We start from the raw sequence: 22742 nt of genomic DNA on the forward strand, positions 1-22742 counted from the left end.
TAATCAAGGTCTTACTAGGCATGCTAGAAACTTCCAGGCAGGTGTGTTGAGGCAAGTTGGAGCTAAACTCTGCAGGACACCGGCCCTCCAGGACTGAGTTTGGAGACCCCTGATTTATGGTTTTAGTAACTTTCAGATCAGTAAAATAAGTTCCATCCTCCCTGGCTAACAATGTCTTACATCAGAAACAGCAGGAACTAGAAATTACAATCAGATCAATTCCAATTGATATCTACAATATTCACACATTTGATTGATTGATTCATTCATTCATTCATTCAAAAAAGAATGAAAATTGGTGATGATAATCTGACATTCCAGTTATTGAATATATTTTAATAAAACAGATGCTATGATTTTAAAGCTTTTATAATAATTCTATTATGGTCAGTAAGTGATTACGGGTATGTGTGCAGTTATGTTTGTTTTTGTGGAAGAACCTGTCAAAGATATTTTCTATCAAATTAGCCCCTCCACTTGATCCAGAAGAAATTAAAGGTTTGTCAATAGTATAAGAGCCTTAGTTGAGTATATTACCATAAACTGTTGAAAAATAAAGTAAACATATAAAATTTGACATTGAGTAAACTATACTATAAAAAATTACATTCTATAATGTCATACAATGGAAGCCTGATTCTGCCATGGAATAAAAAATAAAATAATATAAAAAAAAACAAACATTTTATCTCTTTTTCTTCCCCTCAAAAAACCACAGAATTGTGAGATATAAACTCACAGTTACTACTTTATTTCTTGAAAGAGTTTACATCTGGCAATTCTAAGTTTTCTTCTCAGAACTGCAAATTTATATCTCACAATTGCAAGTTAACGTTTTTTTTTTTTTTTCTCAGAACTGCAAGAAAAAAATCTGAATTGTGAGATAAGAACTCACAATTATGAGAAATCAGTCAGAATTGAAAAGTGAGAAAAGTGGCTTTTTTATCTATCCCATGACAGAAACAAGCTTGCATACAATACATTCATAAGAACCTCTAGACAAAAGTAGATGATCAGAAGTGCACAATAATATGATTGTCAGTATAAGGCCAGCAAAGATGTCTTTCCTCAGGAAGCATTTGTCTTTATTTTCAGACAGTGAATGGTTTTGCGGGGTTTGTCAGTGGTGGTGTAGTGCTGGGATTGCTGCTAACACAGAACACTGATGACTTAATAAAGATGGAGTGTTTTACGTTCATCAGAAGAACTGCTACGCCACAACACACCATCTAACGTGAGTGAGTTTGACAGCTGCAAATAGACACGGAAGCAGCCGTGTAGGCTGTCAATTAATTTGATTTCTCTTTAAACGTGAGCCTTTCTGAGAAATGTGTTTGCTGAACAAAATTACTCTCACTTTAGACCAAAAATAAAGTACACAAATCATAACTGATGTATCTTGGAATCATCACAGCATACTGCTATAGTGCAAAAGCGTTACTGCCTGCTTTTTGAGTGCCATTTAGAAGTATTTGTCCATTCATTTTCTCCATAGGGATTCCAAAAATTTCTTCAATAAAGACACCAAAGCACCAAACCAACAATCACATCCTTACAAACTTTGATATATAAAGCAAATAAATGTTTCAAGGTAATAAAATAAATAAAAACAGATCAAGTGGCTCTTCTGAGGACATGAACATTGTGACTGATATAATGAAATCAGATGTTAGGGTACAATATAAAACTTAATATGTAAGTGTTTATGCTCTAATAATTTTAATACAGAAATAATTTGAGTAAATTTATTGGCTCAAAGTAATTAAGTAATCGCTGGTGGTGACCATTGTGGTAATGAATGGAGAAAGTTGCTGGTAAGTTTTTTAATATGCAAAACAAAATGTGACTTGAAAAGAGTTCACCGATGGATACATGTTTGACGTCAAGTGCACACTTACAGGTAACAACACACAAGAAACTGAGCTCTCTGTATTTTTAACTCGAAAGGTTCCTATGTTCACAATCTTATTTCAATAAATGTACTTTTGTCATGACAACTCTCGGAGGGATTGGCATGGTAATGTACATGACAATGTTAATGTATTTGGTCTTGGCGGAATAGATCTGCTATGCTGCTGCTGCTGCGGCAGAGCAAGTACCGAGACTTGCTACTGCCAATACATCCACAACATGCTGCTGTGAGCATGTGAGAAATATTTCTCCTGCAAATATAACATACATGAAATAACCCCATATAGCATACATGAATCACCTCACAGCAGATCTATACAGGTGGAGCTGGGGAAGGTGGAGGGTTTCTGAAGCAAGCTGCAACTGCTACAGCAAGCACTAGTCATACATTTGAATGTTGAGCAGTGAGCTCATTGGTTACCGATACAGGCGAGAACCAATCAGCTGTGTCATGTGATAATGATGTCATTAGGTCAGATTGAGTTAGACCTATCGGACAGCGCCATCTAGACTTTCATGTCAAAACTCTATATTTCTAGAGCCTGGCTTTTGCACTCAAAATACAACCCTCAAGAATCTGTAGAATAAAACTGCACATATGTTAAGGACTAAATTGCCAAACACCCCAGACTTAAAGCTTACTGCACAAAAACTCACCTGAAGGTCATCTGAAAAACTTGTCCCAGGATCACCTGTTGAGTTTTGTTATTGTACCCACGGAGCATCTCACTGAAGAGTGTGTTGTTGAAGCGCGAGTATTGTTTCAGGCACTTTGGCCCTTCACAGTGATCAGCCAGGAGAAGACAGGAGCGGCCGTCATTGGCTAGCTTGTATTCCTGCACACACCTGATCATCACACACACAGTGACAATGTTGAGATTTCATTCAGATAATAAAATGGTAGTTAACTGAATGTATGTTAAAGGGATCGTTATCAAATAAATGGATGAGCTGTATGTTAATAGCACACACACTCATATCAGCTGAATTCTGTAATGTACTGGGATGCAGACTTTTAAAAAATTGTGAGAGATATTGCCTGTTTTAAGATGGATATACTGTACATATACATGACATGTATGTCCAAAAATGTATTACACATACATGTTTGTTTGTGCTAGATGAATATATTATATAGAAAACTGTTTCTAATAGCTTTCATATATGTTTTTACTTTATATGACATCTATTTCATATATGGATATTTAATGTATGTGCATATATTACAATGTCACCAATCTCTGGATGGAAGTACAGTGGATAAAGAAAAGAATCACCCCCTTTAAAATAGTCACATTTTGTTGCTTTGCAGCCTGAAATGAAGACGGACACAGTTTTTGTTTTATCCAGCTGTATTTACTCAGTGCAACTTACAACATCCAAGTGAAAGATATAACATCAACATGTCAGAGAGAGAGAGAGAGAGAGAGAAAAACAGATTCACTGAGTTGGAAAAAGGATCACCACCTTATAAATATGGCTTGGAAACTCAATCAGGTGTAGCTGATCACCTTCTCAATGGCACACAAAGCCATCTGACTTTCAACTTTGATCAGCTGTGGTCATTTCGATTAGCTCTGCATTTCCTGGAGCATTTCAGTCCTTGGTAGTGCAGCTGAAGCAAACAATCAACTATGGGTGGCAAGGCACTGTCAAAAGATATCTGGGATAAAGTTGTGGACAGGCACAAGTCAGGAGATTGATACAAAAACATTTCAAAGGCTTTATAAATGCCTAGAAGCACAGTTAAGCCTATTATTAAGAAGTGGAAGGTATTTGGTAGAACACAGACCCTCCCTGGATCAGAACGTCGCTCCAAACTGGATGAAAGAGCGAGGATGAAACTGATCAGAGAGGCCGACAGCAACTCTGAAGCAGCTGCAGGAATTTATGACAAAGAGTGGTCATTGTGTGCATGTGACAACGATATCACAAATTCTCCACAAATGTGGCTTGTATGGGAGGGTTGCAAGAAAAATAATAATAATATTAATGTTTAATATTAATATTTCCCAAGCTCAAGGACGCTGTACAAAAGCAGTAACACAATAGACAGTCGATTCAAATAATTATAAACAGTCATTTCACAATCAATTAATCAAATTAAGTGGACAGTAGACATTTGCCCAGTCCGGGGATAGACATGATTGCAGTTGCATATCATGGTACAATTATGTACTGGAAACAGAGATACATGAATTATTTGGCCTCAACACCAAACGATATGTCTGGCAGAAATCCACTACAGCTCACCATCCAAATATCATCATTCCTCCAGTAAAGCATGGAGGTGGTAATATCCTGTTCTGGGGTGTTTCTCTGCAGCAGGGACTGGAGCACTTGTCAGGATAGAAGGAAAAGTGGATGGGGCAAAATATCGTCAGATTCTTGAGGAAAATCTGCTGCCCTCTGTCAGAAAGTTGTCAATGGGAAGAAGGTTTACCTTCCAACATGACAATGACTCAAAGCACACAGAAAAACTGACACACAGTGGTTGAAGGAGAAAAAGGTGAATGTCTTTGCATGGCCTAGTCAGAGCCCAGACTCAAACCCCACTGAAAATCTGTGGAATGACTTGAAGACTGCAGTCCACAAACGCTCACCATCAAATTGAACTGAACTTGAGCAGTTCTGCAAAGAGGAGTGGGCAAATATTGCAAAGTCTAGATGTGCAAAATTAGTAGAGACAAATCCCAACAGACTACAGGCTGTAATTAAAGCAAAAGGTGCTTCAACAAAATATTGACACAAGGGGTGATCCTTTTTTCAACTCAGTGATTCTGTTTTTGTATTTTTTTCTGACATGTTGGTGTTATATCTTTCACTTGGATGTTATAAGTTGAAAAACTGTGTCCGTCTTCATTTCAGGCTTAATTTCAACAAAATGTGGTTATTTTAAAGGGGGTGATTCTTGTCTATATCCACTGTGCTCTTTATGTGCTTGGGTTCATATTCATGCACGTGTGTTTTCTCTCACCCGCAGAACATGAGCACATTGCTGTACGTCGGGTCATCAGGAAGAGGAACCAGCTGCTGAAGACACAGCTGCTCACAGCCTCCATTGAAGCCGTCCGTACAGTCCGTTCCCAGAGAGTAGTCATAGCAGCCCGAACCGTCCTTCATGGGCCTCAGTCCTTCCGGGCACTGTGAATGATTTGGGAAGAGAGAGATGGACACGGAGATCAACATCTGCATGCTGGTCTGGACTTTCTGTTACCAGGTAACAATAAAAACTCTTGAGACCATATGTACTGTATTCTCAGTGGGGAGTTATTATGTGATGAACAAAGCAGTTTCTCAGGAAGGAAAGGGTCTTAATGAGGGTTGCCAAGGCAGCACCACAGAATTCAGGAAAAGATCCAGAGCCTCAATAGGACACCCATTATCCAGACATGTCAAACTGACCAGCCCACATATTCAGAGACAAGAGGAAGTCCAATTGGATTGTTGTGTTTTCTTGCTTGTGCAAAAGTAGAGCATAGCGTTATCGTGTGGTTGCTAGAGTATTTTGTGTTGTAACTTACGTGCCCAAGTCAAAAGTCTCATTGATGTGGCTCGGGTCTCTCCTTTAATGTAAGTCTGAGGGATTTTTGTTCTCTGTATCATTGGGCAGGTTGAAAATTTTAAGTCTGATGCTTGAATGCTCCTCAACAAGCACATCTTAAGGTGTAATGCATGATGCATAAATAGTGTGAGATGACTTGTATGCCAAAGCTGAATGTCTGGGTTGTTTTCATTAGCCCCAGTTTGAGCAAAAGTAGCTTGATTTTTAAAGACCCCTATGTACGCACGGTGAAGTTCTTTTTTAAATTCTTTACTTAGGGGTAAAACGAAGTTTGAAATACCCTTGCAGCTATGTACTGTTAGCAAACATCCCGACCCCTGGGTAACAGGTGCATTACACTCTCATAGTGATGTCCGGTTCGCGAACGAATCGTTCTTTTTAGTGAACCGGTCGAACCATTTCACCAAATCGGACTGAATCGTTCAAAACAGTTCGCATCTCGAGTCAGCACTGATCCACAATTTTCTAAAGTTTCTCACTTTCAGACATGCCTGACAAGTCCCTACGACTTGCAATAAACCAATATCCTGGAGTTTATGTTACTCCTGTAACTCCAACAGCACTGAAACATGCTGTGCAGACTGAGTGAACCGATGAGCATGAGCAGCTGATATACTGAGCATGCGTGTACTACCGAACAAACGGTACTGCTACAGCGGTTCACGAGTCAACAGTTCTCGAATCACCAGTACACTGAACCGAGAACCATTTCTTTTGGGCATGTTCGACATTTCGGAAAAATTTCGACATACTGAGATTCGTTTCTTTCGGACACGTTCGACATACTGAGAACCGATGAGCTGGAGATGCTGAGCATGCTTGAAGTTAAAACTGATGCTGTGCTGATATTAATATACTATGAGCGGGAGTGAACCGAGGACTTGAATGAGGGGGTGAATTTGAAGAAATTAAGTTTATTTAATAACAGATCAAACTTACTGGAAAATGCAAATGCAACTATATTAAACAACAAACATGATGAATATGCAACAACTGTTCAGTCAAAACATGTAAATTAATTTTACTATTTACTATTGTGTGCACGTTATATTTTAAGCTTTATGAGCTGGATTTCTGTATGAAAAAACTGGTTCGAGGAAAAGAACCGTACTTCCCATCACTACACTCTCAGGAAAAAACAAAAAACAAAAACCTTATTGCACAAAGCTGTGACTTAGGTGGTACCTATTTCAAAAGGTACAAATACATATGTACCATTAAGGTACTAATATGTACACTTAAGGTACTTCTATGCAGCATTTAAGGGTGTCTACCTTTTGAAAGGATACTGCCCCAGTGACAGCTTTTGTACTTTTCTCTTTTTTTTTTCTGAGAGTGTATAGCTACAATTAGCGTAAAGCTAACCATTACAGTTTATGAGATTAATACTAAGCTTTTACTAAAATATCACCGTAATCCACCACCATTTAAAATTAATTTCTGATTTCAATGTAATGTGGATTTCAATCACATAGTGAAGCAGAATTATGTTATCTGTAGCATTTTAGAATAAGCTACTCGCTACATCTTCTTAACACTTCTCATGTAAACATCCTTTATTCTTATAAAAATCATCCAAAACACATGACAATCACATACAAGTCACCTGCTGTCGCAATCGTTTGTTTATTACCTTCATGTTTCACGTGTAGAAATGTTTCTCTGGGTTTGTGTACAGAACTGAACGCAGAAGTGTGGTGTAAGTTCGTCATCAAAGAGACAGGACGGGTTATGAACGTATAGTATTATGAGTGACATATGAGCAGCGAATCAGTCAGAACAGCAATTGGAAGAGAAAACAGACTAATGCTGCATTACAGACAACTCGAAATTCAGATTTTTTCAATAAGAGGTGTAAATAAATAAGAGGTGTGTTCGACTTGAAGTAGCGCTGCGCAGACCAATTCATGTATGACATCAAAGTACTGTGAGAGCTATTGTATAAAGAGCAGACGGCTGCTTATGCTTTCGAATTGCGGTACTTTGATGTCATACACCGACCAGTCTGCGCAGCTCTGCTTCAAATCAAACACACCTAACGTCTAGCTCCAAACTCAGTCCTGGAGGGCCGCTGTCCTGCAGAGTTTAGCTCCAACTTGCCTCAATGCACCTGCCTGGAAGTTTTTAGTATGCCTAGTAAGACTTTGATTAGCTGGTTCAGGAGTGCTTGATTAGGGTTGGAGCTAAACTCTGCAGGACACCGGCCCTCCAGTACCGAGTTTGGAGGACCCTGGTCTAGAATGTCGCTGTAAGTCGGACACCCAACCTGTGAACTTGGGCAGATCGGTGAACCCCGACCTCAACGAGACGCATCATTTGGAGTCACTGCTTCCAATGAGCATAATGTGGAGCTTATGTAAAACTTATTTTTTTGTCAACTGTTTTTAAAACAAATGGTAGCATTTTATGATAATTATTTTCTGTTTTTGCCATAATTGACACAAAAACACGATCCGCTCATGTTGCTTAGTTATGTGCATTCTGTCACCGTTTAAACTGCTCTGTCAGTCATCTTGTCACAGTTAACATCTTTCACATTTCATTTCATTTCCTACCACATTGTAGAGAAATGAAGAGGCACGTTGATCTGCCAGTCACGGGTCTATCATGCCAAGAATTCTCCTCATGTGTTTGAATAATGATGCTTTTAAAAGTTAATGACCAAACGTATCTTTAAAAAGTTCACAATGTTGTTGAAGATGAAATATAACGTGGATAACATTAAATATATATATATATATATATATACAGTGGGCACGGAAAGTATTCAGACCCCCTTCAATTTTTCACTCTTTGTTATATTGCAGCCATTTGCTAAAATCATTTAAGTTAATTTTTTTTCCTCATTAATGTACACACAGCACCCCATATTGACAGAAAAACACAGAATTGTTGACATTTTTGCAGATTTATTAAAATATATTTTTTTTTTTTTTTTTCTTCGTCACGTTAGATATTATTTATCACTATTTATCACCCCTTTCTCTCCCTGTCCGTTGATCTGGTATATCTTCCCTGTTTGTAGTTTAGTAATACTTTTTTTTATTCATGTTTGTAGTTCTAAATCCTCGTCCAACACGCAATGGAGTATGCACGGATCTGCACTTCGAATTTCTAACGAAAATAGTAAACCATCCAGGTACCTCTGGAATACTCATCTCAACATCCTTCAATTCGGGACATACTGATTCTAATTTTGAATACTATTTAGGATGGATAGTATGCGAATTGGGACGCAGCAAAAGATATGTATTGTCATAGATATGTATAGTAGATTAGAAGTAGATTCAACATTTGACTGCTCCAGGCATATTCCGATTCATAGATCCGCCATCTTGGAACGGTCAATGCGTCGCCTCTCACAATACAAAAAAAAAATTAATGAGTTTCATTGCACAGCCTCTGGTTGCAAAAAAACACCAACATTGAAATGCCTGAGGAAACTGGATACACTTTAACAGGTAAGAATGTGTTGGTTTGTGTTTTTAATATGTATTAACTCAATATTACAGGGTTTTACAGTACCTTTTAAGTGTCATGTTAGCTAACGGCTTTGTTCCGTTGTATTGTGCTAGTTTAGCAAAATCATCAGCTGAAGTGTATTGCAGATATAGATATTCATACATGCATATAACTAGGGTTGCAGACATACAGGAGTTCACAGACCTGCTTTGACCATTCCAATATGAATATCATAAAATATCATTTGCACTTATATATTGTTGCTCTTTTGTTAGTTTTGACTGCTTTTATTGTCCTCATTTGTAAGTCGCTTTGGATAAAAGCATCTGCTAAATGACTAAATGTAAACGTAATATGGCAGACGACTTATGTATAGCAGCCCATAGAAAGAGCTGCTAATATGGCATCTACCTATACATATCTATGGTTTAGAACGCAAGTTAATGCTGCAGTGAGAGTGTTTCTAATACAGCGTCTATGGGAGTGACAATACATTTGACATTGTTTTCTATTCTGACTGCTACAATCAATCTCTCTCTCTCTCTCTCTCTCTATATATATATATTCGCCTGTAATGCCTGATAAATCACCGTTTGTGAGCGCAGTGCTGCTTTGTGTACAGTGTTGGGGGAAACCGCTATTTTACCGCTCAGAAGCGGCACCTAGTGGCAAAGAATGAATTAGCATTTCCATTCACACCAACAAGTGGGCGGGCGATATGCTAATGTTTCATGTTGACGTCAACATGAAACGGCTTGGGATTCATTTTAAAAACGACTCGTTTCAATTATTCAGAGTCGACTCTTTCTTTTGAGAGACAATAACTTTATACACGGTGCACTTTCAGATTTAAAACTTTGCATGATGTTTTCATTTACTTACAGCTGTGTTACACACTGCATAAAAGGTAATTTTCAAAAATCCATAATAGGGGCACTTTAATGTAGTCTCCCATTCACCACTATAGAAGTTTACCCAAGTATTACATCTTCACACTGCTGAGAAACCCGGAAATGTGAAGAAGGTCCATAATAATACTTTTGAAAGTAGTATCTGGTAATGAGGATTATTATTATTTTTTTATTCTCTAGAATTCAGCACCCCAGACAATTACAATTACAACCTCATTTTCTACTATAAAGCAGCTCTTCAGTGTTTTGATGTTTTTACTTATGTCTGAACTCAACGGTCTGAACAGAAGAAATGAACTGGAGAAGAGTTCTGTGTCAAAGATGACGGATTACCTACATAACGGCCACAGACTTATGGTAGTTTGAAAATGTTTACCAGCCGGAGTTAACTTTTTTCTGGGAACTTCACTCTGGAAAGCTGTTTCATACTCTTGAAATTAACTTCATTTTGGCCTGATTTTGTTCTAACTGATGTCTCAACAGTTTGTTCTTCACTCTTCCTCTAAGGCTGCCACAGCTTGCACTCTATTTCTTTATAAGCAGTTTGTGTTTGGTGTAAATCTTGATGTGTTGAGTCTTTGCTCAGGGGCTCCCTGATCTATTATACTGAAGAATCTTCAATGAGAGAGTGCATTTGGCATTACACAGATAGATAGCCAATGAAGGAGATACTGGAATAAGATGACAGTCAACATCGGCATTCCACAAGCTTCACATTCATTACATATGTATCACATGTCTGTCCCGCGGGAGCTGGTAGTGTGTGAGGTGTCTGTCTGTTGCTGATGATATAATACAGACTTGACACTCAGCATTAATGATTTCACAATTTTCATATGAATACATGTATGTCTGTAGCAAACACACAGATGATCTAATCAACAACTGAAATGACAGTTGTAGTCTGGCAATGTTACGTCACAATTTATTATCTAGAAGTGCTACTGACCTACATGAGAGGATGAAAAACCATGAAAGGTGGTGTCTGTAGTGTTGCTCAGGTGACAGGATGGTGAATGCCATGAATAAAATTACATCCCCCAATCACAAAAAAAAAAAAAAACAATAAGTAAAATAAAAATAAAAATGAATGAATGAATAAATAAATAGAAATAAAATATATTAAATGTCTGAAATTTCTTAATATGTTTTCACATTGAAATGTACAATGTTTTTGAAAATAAAAACATTGCACTAAGAAAAATGAAGCCTACTGTAGGACCATTAAGATTTTTACTTAAATATTACAAGATAATAACAAAATATTATTATCATTATTATTATTATTATTAAATCAGTATGAAGTAAACATACTTAAATAAACAATTTATAAACCCATTTCACTATTTATTTATTTATTTATTTGTTTGTTTGTTTGTTTGTTTGTTTGTTTGTTAAAAATGCAAGGGTTATTTTACATAAGCAAAAACATATTAAAGCTTTCAAATGTAGGACAAAAAAAAAAATGCAGTGCAGACTTTCTATCATGCAGTTCTTGACCAGTGTGTTTGCTTGTCTGAGCTGAAAATTAATTCAGACATCCTGTATACAATCATCATATCCATATTTTTCTGTATAGAATTAGACCATAAGGCAAAGCCACTCTGAGGTCATATGTGATTTCATTGAGCACACAGCTTCGGTACCAGAGAGCCACCAAAGACTCTGAACCTCAAGACCAAAGGCCTTAGATTGGATGATTTCAAAGAAAGCAACAACAACATCAAGCGAGAAATAAAAGAGCAGTGCTTCAAAGCACATCAGGAAAATAAGCGGAAAATGTATTTATTTTTAAGGGTGGTGCGGGGGGATTTTTGCAGTGTTATCGTGCTTTAGTTGTTTTAATGGCATACTGAAGTGGGTCAGCAGGACGAGTGCACTGGATCATATAACACACATATGATAATATAGACCGAGATATTCTTCATATTGACCTGAGAAAGGATCACAGTCGACAGCATCAGTCCTGTGTCTGTAATATAATATTCATCAGAGTGTTGTTTATGAATGCTTCAGTCTTTCATTCTCTAACATTCTCTCACAAGCACACAGTGATACATTTTTTTTCAAAATCTGAGTCTGAAGCAGCAAACTCAAGACATTTCAGCTCAAAACCTGCTGTCATTCGGCTTATACTGTACGTCTTCTTTCATCAAAACAACAGAAAATTCATTATTTTAAATTAGTTATTTTAACAGCCCTACTTTCAATACTAATAATATGGTCAACATTTTATAACAAATGCATACAATAATGCTCTCGTCTGTTTATTATATATATATATATATATATATAAAGCAATAAAACAAGCCATATCACACTGCTGAATTACAGTGGCTGCCAACTAATGCATTACCTGGAGACAATGAACTAATGAATATAATGTTTGACATTGGATTCTAAACATACTGTATTTGTTATTATAAACATGATTTATAACACCATAATTAAAAAAATGAGTGTTAATTATCTTTATAAGAATAAAAAAAAAACAATAGTTAAGAACTTAAGTAAACATATATCCATAAATAAGCAACCAATCAACAACAGCACAAATAGTGCAAAAATGCTACTAGATATTTATAGCATTGATATTCAGAATTTTACTGTGAAATCAATGCAGGCTACTTTAGTTCCTTTTCTACCAATTATAGTATAAAATATAATAATAATAATAATAATAATAATAATAATAATAATAATAATAATATTTGTGATAAATAGTAATAGGGTGTAAAATAAATCAATAATTCACCATTATTGTGATTACTATTCTGTTGGACGGACAATATTGACTTTATTTATGTGCAGCAGGCTCTGTTTTAGCTTATATTTATGTTGTTACAGAGGGGGAAAAAAACTGTGGAGAAAATAAACTTAGAGATGAACTTAATCCATTCTCTTTTCTTATTTGAAATCCTATGAAAATATATTTCTATATGACTGAATTTGAGGAGGAGAAGAAGAAGAAGAAGAAGAAGAAGAAGAAGAAGAAGAAGAAGAAGAAGAAGAAGAAGAAAATTAAGAAGAAGAAAATTTGACTTGAATCAATGCAGGCTATAGTCATGACAACAAAATTAAAATCAAAATGACTTTTTTTTGTTTTTTTACATTTGTGTTGTAGTTGTAGTTTTTTTTTTTTTTCCACAATTTGCCACTTTCGAAAGGAAAAAAAACAAACAAAAACAACAGCAGCAATTGAATTAAAAACTTGCACTTGACACAAACACATATGGTTTTCCAGAGCAGTAGAAACAGAGAAAGTCTGTGGGAAACAGGTGTAAAAAACAGACAACACATCAACTCACTGAGACAAACACTAGTATACTCGACGAGTCGTTCACAGAGAGTCATCAATACAAAGATTAAGAGAACTCACAATAAAAAAAAAGTTTTCCTAAACATTCCTAAAGCACACATGTAAAATGCTCAATGGTCGCCTATAAAAGAGGAGCGGTCGTGATCTCCATCACAAAAGACGGCGCAAACGAGAGAAATGAGGCAGTACAGAAACCTCTGTGGCTCAATCCGCCGCCTCTGTGTTTACTCTCATTAGTCAATCTAATCACCTCCAGGTTTTTAATCAGACACTGTGCAATTAAGCGGCTGCCTTCATCTTAATGAATGCATGTCCCTCATTATTAAGCGTCTGAATTACACGCGTGACCTAATAAAGCCATTTTGGAGTGATGTTTGACCTGTGGGTCAATGGCGGTTGGAGCTTTTCAAGAGTGGCACAGTCATCAAATGCTGCAAAATGTCATAATTTAGTGCATGCACTGATGCTCCTTAAAGCAGCTTCACAAACTACTAAACGGTGACTTCATACAAAGGGAAAGAAGGAAAATCATCTTCAATTCCGGTCAAAACAGTATCGACACATTTCTGAAAACATTAAAGGCAATTCATGTGAAAACTTCACAACGAGACAGCAAAAGGTTCTGGGAAGGGAAATGACTCTAAAGGCTGTTTTGTTATTTTGTCCCCATTGGCACGTCATCTCAGATAGGAGATGATATCTGCTGTGCATAATACTGTGGCTCTTGCATTCAATAAACTATTAAAGGAGCGGGAATCGAAATGGCATCCTTTTGTGGAATAACTGTTATTGTGCACCGCTCTGCCGATTGTGAACGCTGCTGTGAGTTTAGACCTCCTTTCATTTGTTTAATGCGCAGCTGACATGCCAGTTTCTTTGTTCCTGGAATTCAGATCTCAACTTGACCTTATCAGATGGTGCCAAAACAGGAAAACAGACCAAAAACAAAAAGAAGAGGATTTTATGATCTAGCGCAGGATCGCTGCAAATCAAGAGTGAAGTACAAGCGTCTCTCTTTGATGAAGTTCACTTGAAGAGCACTTAGAAAAGTAAACCCTTTTATGTTGTTTTCCAATGTGTTAAAATGCCTATAAATCAAAATATTTGGTGCCAAATTTGGGTATTTGGCACTTTTGCTTGGGTGTTGGCATTTTGAACTGCCTTAGTGTTCAGTCCAACACGATTTGATACAATTGAATCTGAGCAGCAAATTCCAGCTGAATGGCCAATTGAAGGGTAAAAAAAAAAAAGAAAACGAAAAAAGTAACAATAATCCACAAGTAATCCACTCCAGTCAATCAATTAACATCTTGTGAAGCCAAAAGCTGTGTGTTTGTAAGAAACAAATCCATCTTTAAGACATTTTAACTTAAAACCATTGCTAAAGCTAAAATTTGAGTTAAGAAAGTCTTTGCTGAATCTGAATCAAGTGAGAAACATGCACAGATCAAACAACGTTTACAAAAGTAAACAGTCTAAAACATATTTTAGCCAGAAGCAATGCTTTAAAATTAAAAAGCCTTAATGCTGGGTTTGTTTCTTACAAACACACATCTTTTGGCTTCACAAGATGTTAAGTGATGGATGCACTGGAGTGGTGTGGATTACTTGTGGATTATTGTGATGTTTCTATCAGCTGTTTGGACTCTCATTCTGACGGCACCCATTCACTGCAGAGCACTGGTCTCAAACTCAATTCCTGGAGGGCCACAGCTCTGCACAGTTTAGCTCCAACCCTAATCAAACACACCTGATCCAGCTAATCAAGGTCTTCAGGATCACTAGAAACTTCTAAGCAGGTGTGATTTGGAGCTGGTTGGAGCTAAACTCTGCAGAGCTGTGGCCCTCGCCCTCCAGGAATTGAGTTTGAGACCACTGCTGCAGAGGATCCACTGGTGAGCAAGTGATGCAATGCTACATTTTCTCCAAATCTGTTCTGACAAAGAAACAAACTCATCTACATCTTGGATGGCCTGAGGGTGATTTCCTTTTTTAGCGAATTTTAATTTTTTGGTGAACTATTCCTTTAATTGATGCATATAAATCACAGTGTTATAAGAGTAGTAAAACTGAACAAAAAAATTAAATAAATAAAAACCGTATAGTAATATACGGTAATAAATTAAGATCAAAATCATAAAAGAAATGTGAGCCGTGACAGATGTTCTCTTCTGTAAGTAGTTTATATATCTTGATTTGCATCAGTTACATCGTTTAAGCCATGTATTATGTTGCATTTCCTTATAAAGTTTCCAGCCAACTGGCGAGTCACTGGCAAAGGCAATTTTTACACTGACTTGGCGAGTGAACCCTGTTGCACGGCTTTTTTGAAATCTACAAAAATCACAGCTGGCAGAACAGTCCCTATACAAAGTCCTTCAGAATAATGATTTCACATGTGTGCTGCTCTCTATTATCTCATTATTTTCTGCTCTCATTCAGCATATATCCTTTCTTCTCATTCTTCATCTTGTTTCACTCTTCCTTTCCAACTCCCTTCTGCTCTGTTCATAATTCTGTCGTTTCTTTCTCTCTGTGTCATCCATCACGTCACCTCATCTTTCTCCAGGTTTCTCATTTTTTTTTCATGCTTCAAAGGTTTGGAAGCATCTTCTCTCTCTATGCTAATGGCACAGGAGGGAGCCATCGCCACACTATAATGGTTTGGACACACCTGGCTTGAACTCCAGGGAGGAAATTCAAATGACGGACACACAAGCACTTTCATTTGCAGTAGAAATAAAGATACATGAAAGAAACTAAACTAAACGCCTTTAGAAACGAAACACAACCGACATACGGAAGAGAAAGGTCCCTGCGTGTGAATAAATGTCCCTTCTTAATGCTTTACAGAGGAATTTTATGAAAATCAAACCAGCATGGACTTTTTAACATAGAAAACATAACATGAAAAAAGCCCTGAAGGGTCTTTAAAAAAAAACACAAAAAAATCTATTCCACCTCAGACTAAATGTCATTGATTTAATATATTATCTTGTCTAAACTGTAAGAAAAAAATCTGTAGAAAAGCGGATAATGGCAGAAAATTACCAGTACTTCTGTTAAGTTCACGGACATTTCCTTCAACCCTAAAACACAACACAATTGAATGCATAAACACCAAAAAAAAAAAAAAAAATCACAAACAAACATATATTCTAACAGCCAACATTACAAGTCCATTCTGATAACTCCTGTATGTGTATTCATGTATCTGTGAATGTGTGTGTGTGTGTGTTATATATACTCACACACACACACACACATATATATATATTTTTTTTTTATTTTGTATTTTTTTTATGTAGTAATATTTCACAATATTCCTGTTTTTACTGTATTTTTTATCAAATAAATGCAGAATTTGTGAGCAGAAGAGACTTATTTCATAAACATTAAAAAAAAGAGAGAAAGTCAATTATTTCAAAGGAAGGTAAAATGCTTTTGGCTCAGTGAGGCGAGAAACTGAACATGATGGAGGAAACAGAACATGATCTTCATCCACAGGACAAATGAAGCACTTGTTTGCACTTTGAAATGCTTAGGCCATGTCCACACGTACACGGGTATTTTTATAAACAGAGTTTTTCCTTCTTCCGTTTTTAAAAAAATCTCCGTCCACATGAAAACGCAAATGCATGCTATGAAGCACTGTCAAGAGCATGCCAAACCTACAGGTGGCGATATAATCTCAACTGTAAAGCCATGTTGGCCAATCAGAAGCCTGAAAAAGTCTCCAGTCGGCGGAGATAACAGCGCAGGCGCCGACGTCACAAGCCAAAAACTCCGGTTTCGCTGTCTACACGATAACACTGCAACCGGAGTTTTTTGAAAATCTTCACCCTGGCAGGCGTTTTAAAAAATGTTCGGTTTCAGTGAACTAGTGCTGTGTTTGCGTGTGGACGAACGGCCTAACCATGTAGAAAAAGCTGCACTTTTAAAAATAGCCGCGTTCGTGTGGACAGGGCCTAAGATTCCCAGAAAGATGTTGAGAATCCTGATTTTCATTTGTTCGGACAATGAGGGGGGAAAAAGAAGAAGAAGAAGCAATAAATGATTCAGAAGAGGAAATTGTTGGCAGTTGGAGACTTGTTGGAGAGTTGGCACTTTTCTGGTAGAAACTTTTAATAAGATCACCCACTGGCAACAGATCAGCCTTCACAACTCAGCATGGAATAAACTCGGACAATCTTATTAGTTGTTCTTCATATATATGAGGTCTCCTATTATAACAACTATGAGGTCTCCTATTATAACAGCATATCTTAAAAAACAAAAACAAAAAAACACACTTTTTCAACACCATTGGTCAAATGTTAAAAGCATTTGTCTTATAAATAGTTATACTTTACATCCAAAATCATCTACAGGGATGCTGCTATATATTCATATGTTGTTCTGATGCTGTGCTGGGCCCCGTAATTGCTGCTCTCTTTGCTTTTTGTTAGATATGCGATTGTAATTCTGTGCTAAATTGCTTAAAGCCAATGCACATCTTTATCTAGCAGATAATTTTAACATTCTGATAAGTAATTAGTCATTAATAATATTAATAATATATAAATAATAGTCATTTATGAAAGGATACAGGTGCAAACACATCTGTGAAAATCACATGTTAGATCTTGGAAATAAAACTGCAGTCACATTCAACACGCACCTTTAAGTACATCACTCGGATCTCAAGCTTGACACTCGGGTAAAGCTATACAATTTCCTTCTAACTGCTGGCCGAAGTGGATTCATTTCTGGATTTCTTGACTCGGGCCAAGGTCACGATACCACTCTGGATGGAGTCTCCCTGTGTTTTACCCTCTTCAGCATCGGTGACATGAGGGACTTTAAAGAGCTTTTCCGTCCTCTGCCATTTCTCCACACTCTCAGTAATAGAGGTGAAGTGAATGCTTAAAAGGATTAGGCAGCGATCGCTGCAAATGCCCCGAAAGTGCCGTGCTGATTGTTTTAGGACACGCTGTGTTTTTTGAAGACAGACTCCATTCAAAGCTTGGCAAGATTACAAATGATGTCAGTGCCTTTACAAATGTTCTTGCCATGCCACAATTCTATAATGTCCACCCAGATTCAAAAGGTGACAGGTGATGGCAAAAAAGACGTCCTTTCGCTCTTTTCAGCTATTTGCTGCAAAATTACAATCCAATGAATGCTTGCTCTGAGAAAGATATGTGACATTAATATGTAGGTAGAGATTTGTTTTGTTTGTTTTGTTTCCTTTCACACATTGATCAAAGGAAGACATGAAAAATTAAAAGAAATACTTTGAAGATGATAAACATTCCTTTCATCATCTGGACATTTTATTTTTACTTTAAAAGTAAGCTGTGGACTGTGCTCCGCAAAAAAAAAATAAAAAATAAAAAATAAAATAAAACATAATAATAAAATCATTACAAAATAATGAATATTACTAAATTAACAACAAAAAAGAAAGAAAAAAAGAGGAAAGGTAAAATAAAAAGAATAATAATAAATATAATACAACTAAAACATAAGTTCAAATGAGACCAAGAATCATAATGAATTCAATGCAAGAATAAAAAGATGAGACTGTAACTTAGATTTAAAATCATATACAGAAGATGTGGATCTCACAGGGGAAGACTGTTCCATAACCTGGGACCGGCCACCACGGTCACCTTTCAACTTCAATCTTGATCTTGGATATGACAGAGTAATACTGTCTGAGGATCGCAAACATCTAGCTGACCTATTCACATTTACAAGATCTGACAAACAAGAAGGTGCCAGACCATTTAAGGACTTAAAAACAAACAGCAAAATTTTAAATTCAATTCTATAACGCACTGGCAACCAGTTAAGAGACATTAAAATCGGAGTAATGTGTTCTCGTTTACGAACCCCTGTTAAAAATCTGGCTGAGCCATTTTGCACCATTTGAAGCCGTGACATGGAGGATTGGGGTAGTCCAATATACAAGGAGTTACAATAGTCCAAACGTGATAAAACAAGAGCATGTGTGACTCTTTCAAGATCTTTAAAAGATAGAAAACATCTAACTTTTGACAGAAGTTTAAGATGGAAAAAAAACATGACTTAACTACTGAGTTAATATGTTGGTCAAACTTAAGGGAGGAATCAAAAAGAACTCCCAAATTTTTCACCATTGGTTTGGTATAAGATTTTAAATGACCACAGTTCAAATTTGGTTTTCCTTTACCCACAGAGGGTACAAAGACAATTGCTTCCGTCTTTCCCTCATTTAAATGCAAAAAAAATGTAGACATCCAAGATCTTACATCAGCTAAGCATGCAAGCAATGTTTCTAAACCATTCTTGCCACTGTGTTTTAAAGGTAAATAGATTTGGGTGTCATCAGCATAAAAATGAAAGGACACTCTATGCTTCCTAAAAATTGAACCTAGTGGAAGCATGTACAGTGAAAACAAGATGGGAGCCAAAATAGAGCCTTGAGGAACACCAGAGGTAAGAGGAGCTACAGATAAAACAGCGTGACCAATACCTACTGAAAAAAGTTATGTTACTAAGATAAGATCTGAACCAGCTCAGGGCACTTCCTTGGATGCCCACACACTTTTCAAGGCACAATAAAAGAATGCCATGATCAACTGTATCGAATGCTGCACTCAAATCTAAAAGCACTAAAATTACTGCGTTCCCAGAGTCAACAAGTAGCAAAATGTCATTTAATACTCTTAAAAGAGCAGACTCAGTACTATGATTTTTCCTAAATCCAGACTGGAATTTTTCAAGAGTATTATTTGTTTCCAAAAAACTATCTCTAAAATGTTAGTAATAAAAGCTACATTTGGGATTGGCCTAAAATGCAATAAAACAGTTGTATCCAGATTAGGTTTTTTCAAGAGAGGTTTCACCATTGCATGTTTACAATAAGCTGGAACAAACCCATAAAGAAGGCTCTTAAACAAATACAAACTTTATTACTGTGTTCTCTGAATTTTTAGGGGGTATTACTCCTAAATTTGATAGAATTTTAATTGTTGGGGACTTTAATATTCATGTTTGTTGCGACTCCACAGTATTAGCCAAATAATTTATATTTACCGTGCTCTTACCGAATGAATTTCTCATTCGGTAAGAGCACATTTATTCAAAACTACTTAAGCTCCAAAGCTACTAAAATCAGTAAAGTATGATGAAATAAGGGTTGATGATCTTCATGAAAAATTATCGATTAATTGCCCATTTAAATAAATTTAATTTAATATATACCGATAAATGCATCTTTCATACTGATGACCTAATCAGAGTTTAGTTGTTTTCTATTTAAATTATTTAAATCTATTTAAAAAGAGATATTTCAAGTTTTTGTATAGATATGTTTCTCATGTCTGTGAGTCAAGCAGCCTATACACTGAGTTTCTCCACGCTTGAGTTTTGTGATGGTTATCTGTATGAGCAAAAATGACAGCATATTTTGTTTCGCCTCCATGTCATGCGGTAAGAGCACAAACAGCTTCCACACTCCACACAAACACTTGGAGCTGCACCTAATAGAGCACATTTATCTAGGTAACGTTAGAGCAAACAGCCGTGTAAAGTCACTACTACTTAAATGTTTCAATGATAACATATAAGCCATATTTAAGGACGATGAATGATGGCGAACGTTTGGATTTCCTGCCGGATATGCTGTAACTACTGCAAGGAGCATTCGTTAACGATCCGCCTGTCACAGACACGACATTTTTTTATTTTTTTTTTCTGCGACTAACCGACTATTATGGGGGCAGCCCTAGAAAATATAAATAGCCTATCAAAGGCTCAAGGCTCACCACGTCTGACCTGATCACAGAAAAAAAAAAAAAAAAAAAAAAAAAAACTCAACACCAGCATCTATACCAAGTGGAAACAGGAACATCAGATGAATAAGTAATTTCCATCCATCATAAACTGACTCCCTCTTCCATCTGACGCTTTGATTTCCTATCACGGACAGCAAATCGTTCAGGCAGAACCAAACTGAGGTCACAAACAATGGTAACCCTCAATACCGCATTCTGTCCATCTCTCTGTACTTTGCTAAATACGTTTACATGCACCAATTAGCATCAATCCAAATGAATTCAATCCGATTTCACATTCTGAAAGTTCTAAACCCTAAACTGCAATCCGATTCACACTGAGCTGTTTACATGTTGGCTTTTCAATCCAATTGAGCCATCAATCCTGCTCTTGAAAGGCCAATGGCCTTCAGACTTTAGCTCCAACCAGCTCCAACACACTTGCCTGGAATTTTCCAGTAGTCCTGTAGACCTTGATTAGATGGTTTAGGTGTGTTAAACTAGGATTAGAGCTAAACTTTGCAGGATAGTGGCTCTCCAGGAGCAGGAACATAATCTCCTGATCTATAGAGCTGACTGACATAAAGTCAGAATGACTGACTGGTGTTTTTTGTTGAAGATAGACTGCAGCCAACCTCATCCCTACCAAAGAGAATAAATCTTTCAAGAACATCAAATGAAAGAACAACATCACTGCCATGATCAGGAAAGCCAGACAAGAGAAAGTTCTTTCTGAGGCAACTGAAAATGCTCCATCATCCTGCTTCAGTTTACAGGTCTATCATAGACAGCCTCATTCATCACAGGCTGGTTTTCTTCTGCCTCCTGCTCCAGGACCAGCGTACAGCGGCCGATCTGCTCTGCTGGAATGATCAGCGGCTGTCACCTGCCATCACCCTGAGAGGCTCAAAAAGGCCTTACGAGATCACCTTGGACTCATCACATCCTTGGCATTATCTCTTCACCTGACTCTCCAATGCAGATGATGGAAGTCTATGTGCACAAGGACCTCCTGTCACCAAGACAGCTTCTTCCCTGAAGCCCTTTACGTCACCTTTAAATTATGTCAGGTCAGGGCAAACCAAGATAGCCTTATTTCCTTGTTTCACTGACTGTATAACCATGGAGATCCATCATACTGTACATTACCTGTAATTATAGTCGGCAGGAATCAAATGAGCATTTATGAATGAATGCACATGTGGATTTCTGAAAGTTTTTACATTTGCGGTCGGAATTGACTGAGAGATCTTAATATCAGGTGTAAACAGGGATCTAGATTAATTACCCCTTGTGATAAAAAAAGAGAACAGTTTAGCATACTTTAGCAAAGAGTACTTATTTGGGAAATATTTATTTATTTATTTATTTGCAAGTTAACTGAAATTCAAAGAAAAAGTATTAAGCTTATAGTTTAAATGTATGTTAAATGCAATAAGCAAGTGAAATTTAGCAAGTTTTTTTTTTTTTGACCCAGTCAAGTAGAATATCTTTATATGTAATTTCATTATTACTAGTACTGACAAGCATTAATAAAACTAAAATATCAACTAAAATATAGTTTAATGTTATTTCTATTGAAATGTGTATAGATGTATAACACATTTGTAATGAAGTTAAAAAAGTGTACCTACATGCAAGTGTGTTAAGAATCATAGTCATGAAAGTTTCTCTATTTAAGTACACTTAAGTGACCTTTTATTTCATTAACAGCATATTATAGATCTGCAAGTTTATATGTATATATACATATATACATATATATATATATA

General features: G+C 36.7%; 1 protein-coding gene across 1 annotated transcript in view; it reads right to left on the reverse strand.

Annotated features, from left to right (window-relative positions):
* LOC107683760 (astrotactin-2-like) overlaps positions 1-22742 on the reverse strand; it is a 496105-nt gene that overhangs the window by 130171 nt on the left and 343192 nt on the right. Inside the window, 2 exon segments of the mRNA XM_016479817.1 lie at positions 2569-2757; positions 4889-5055. Coding sequence (XP_016335303.1) covers positions 2569-2757; positions 4889-5055 — 356 coding nt within the window.

The sequence above is a fragment of the Sinocyclocheilus anshuiensis genome, unplaced genomic scaffold, assembly GCF_001515605.1.
Source record: "Sinocyclocheilus anshuiensis isolate Anshui unplaced genomic scaffold, SAMN03320099.WGS_v1.1 scaffold1549, whole genome shotgun sequence".
Lineage (NCBI taxonomy): Eukaryota > Metazoa > Chordata > Actinopteri > Cypriniformes > Cyprinidae > Sinocyclocheilus > Sinocyclocheilus anshuiensis.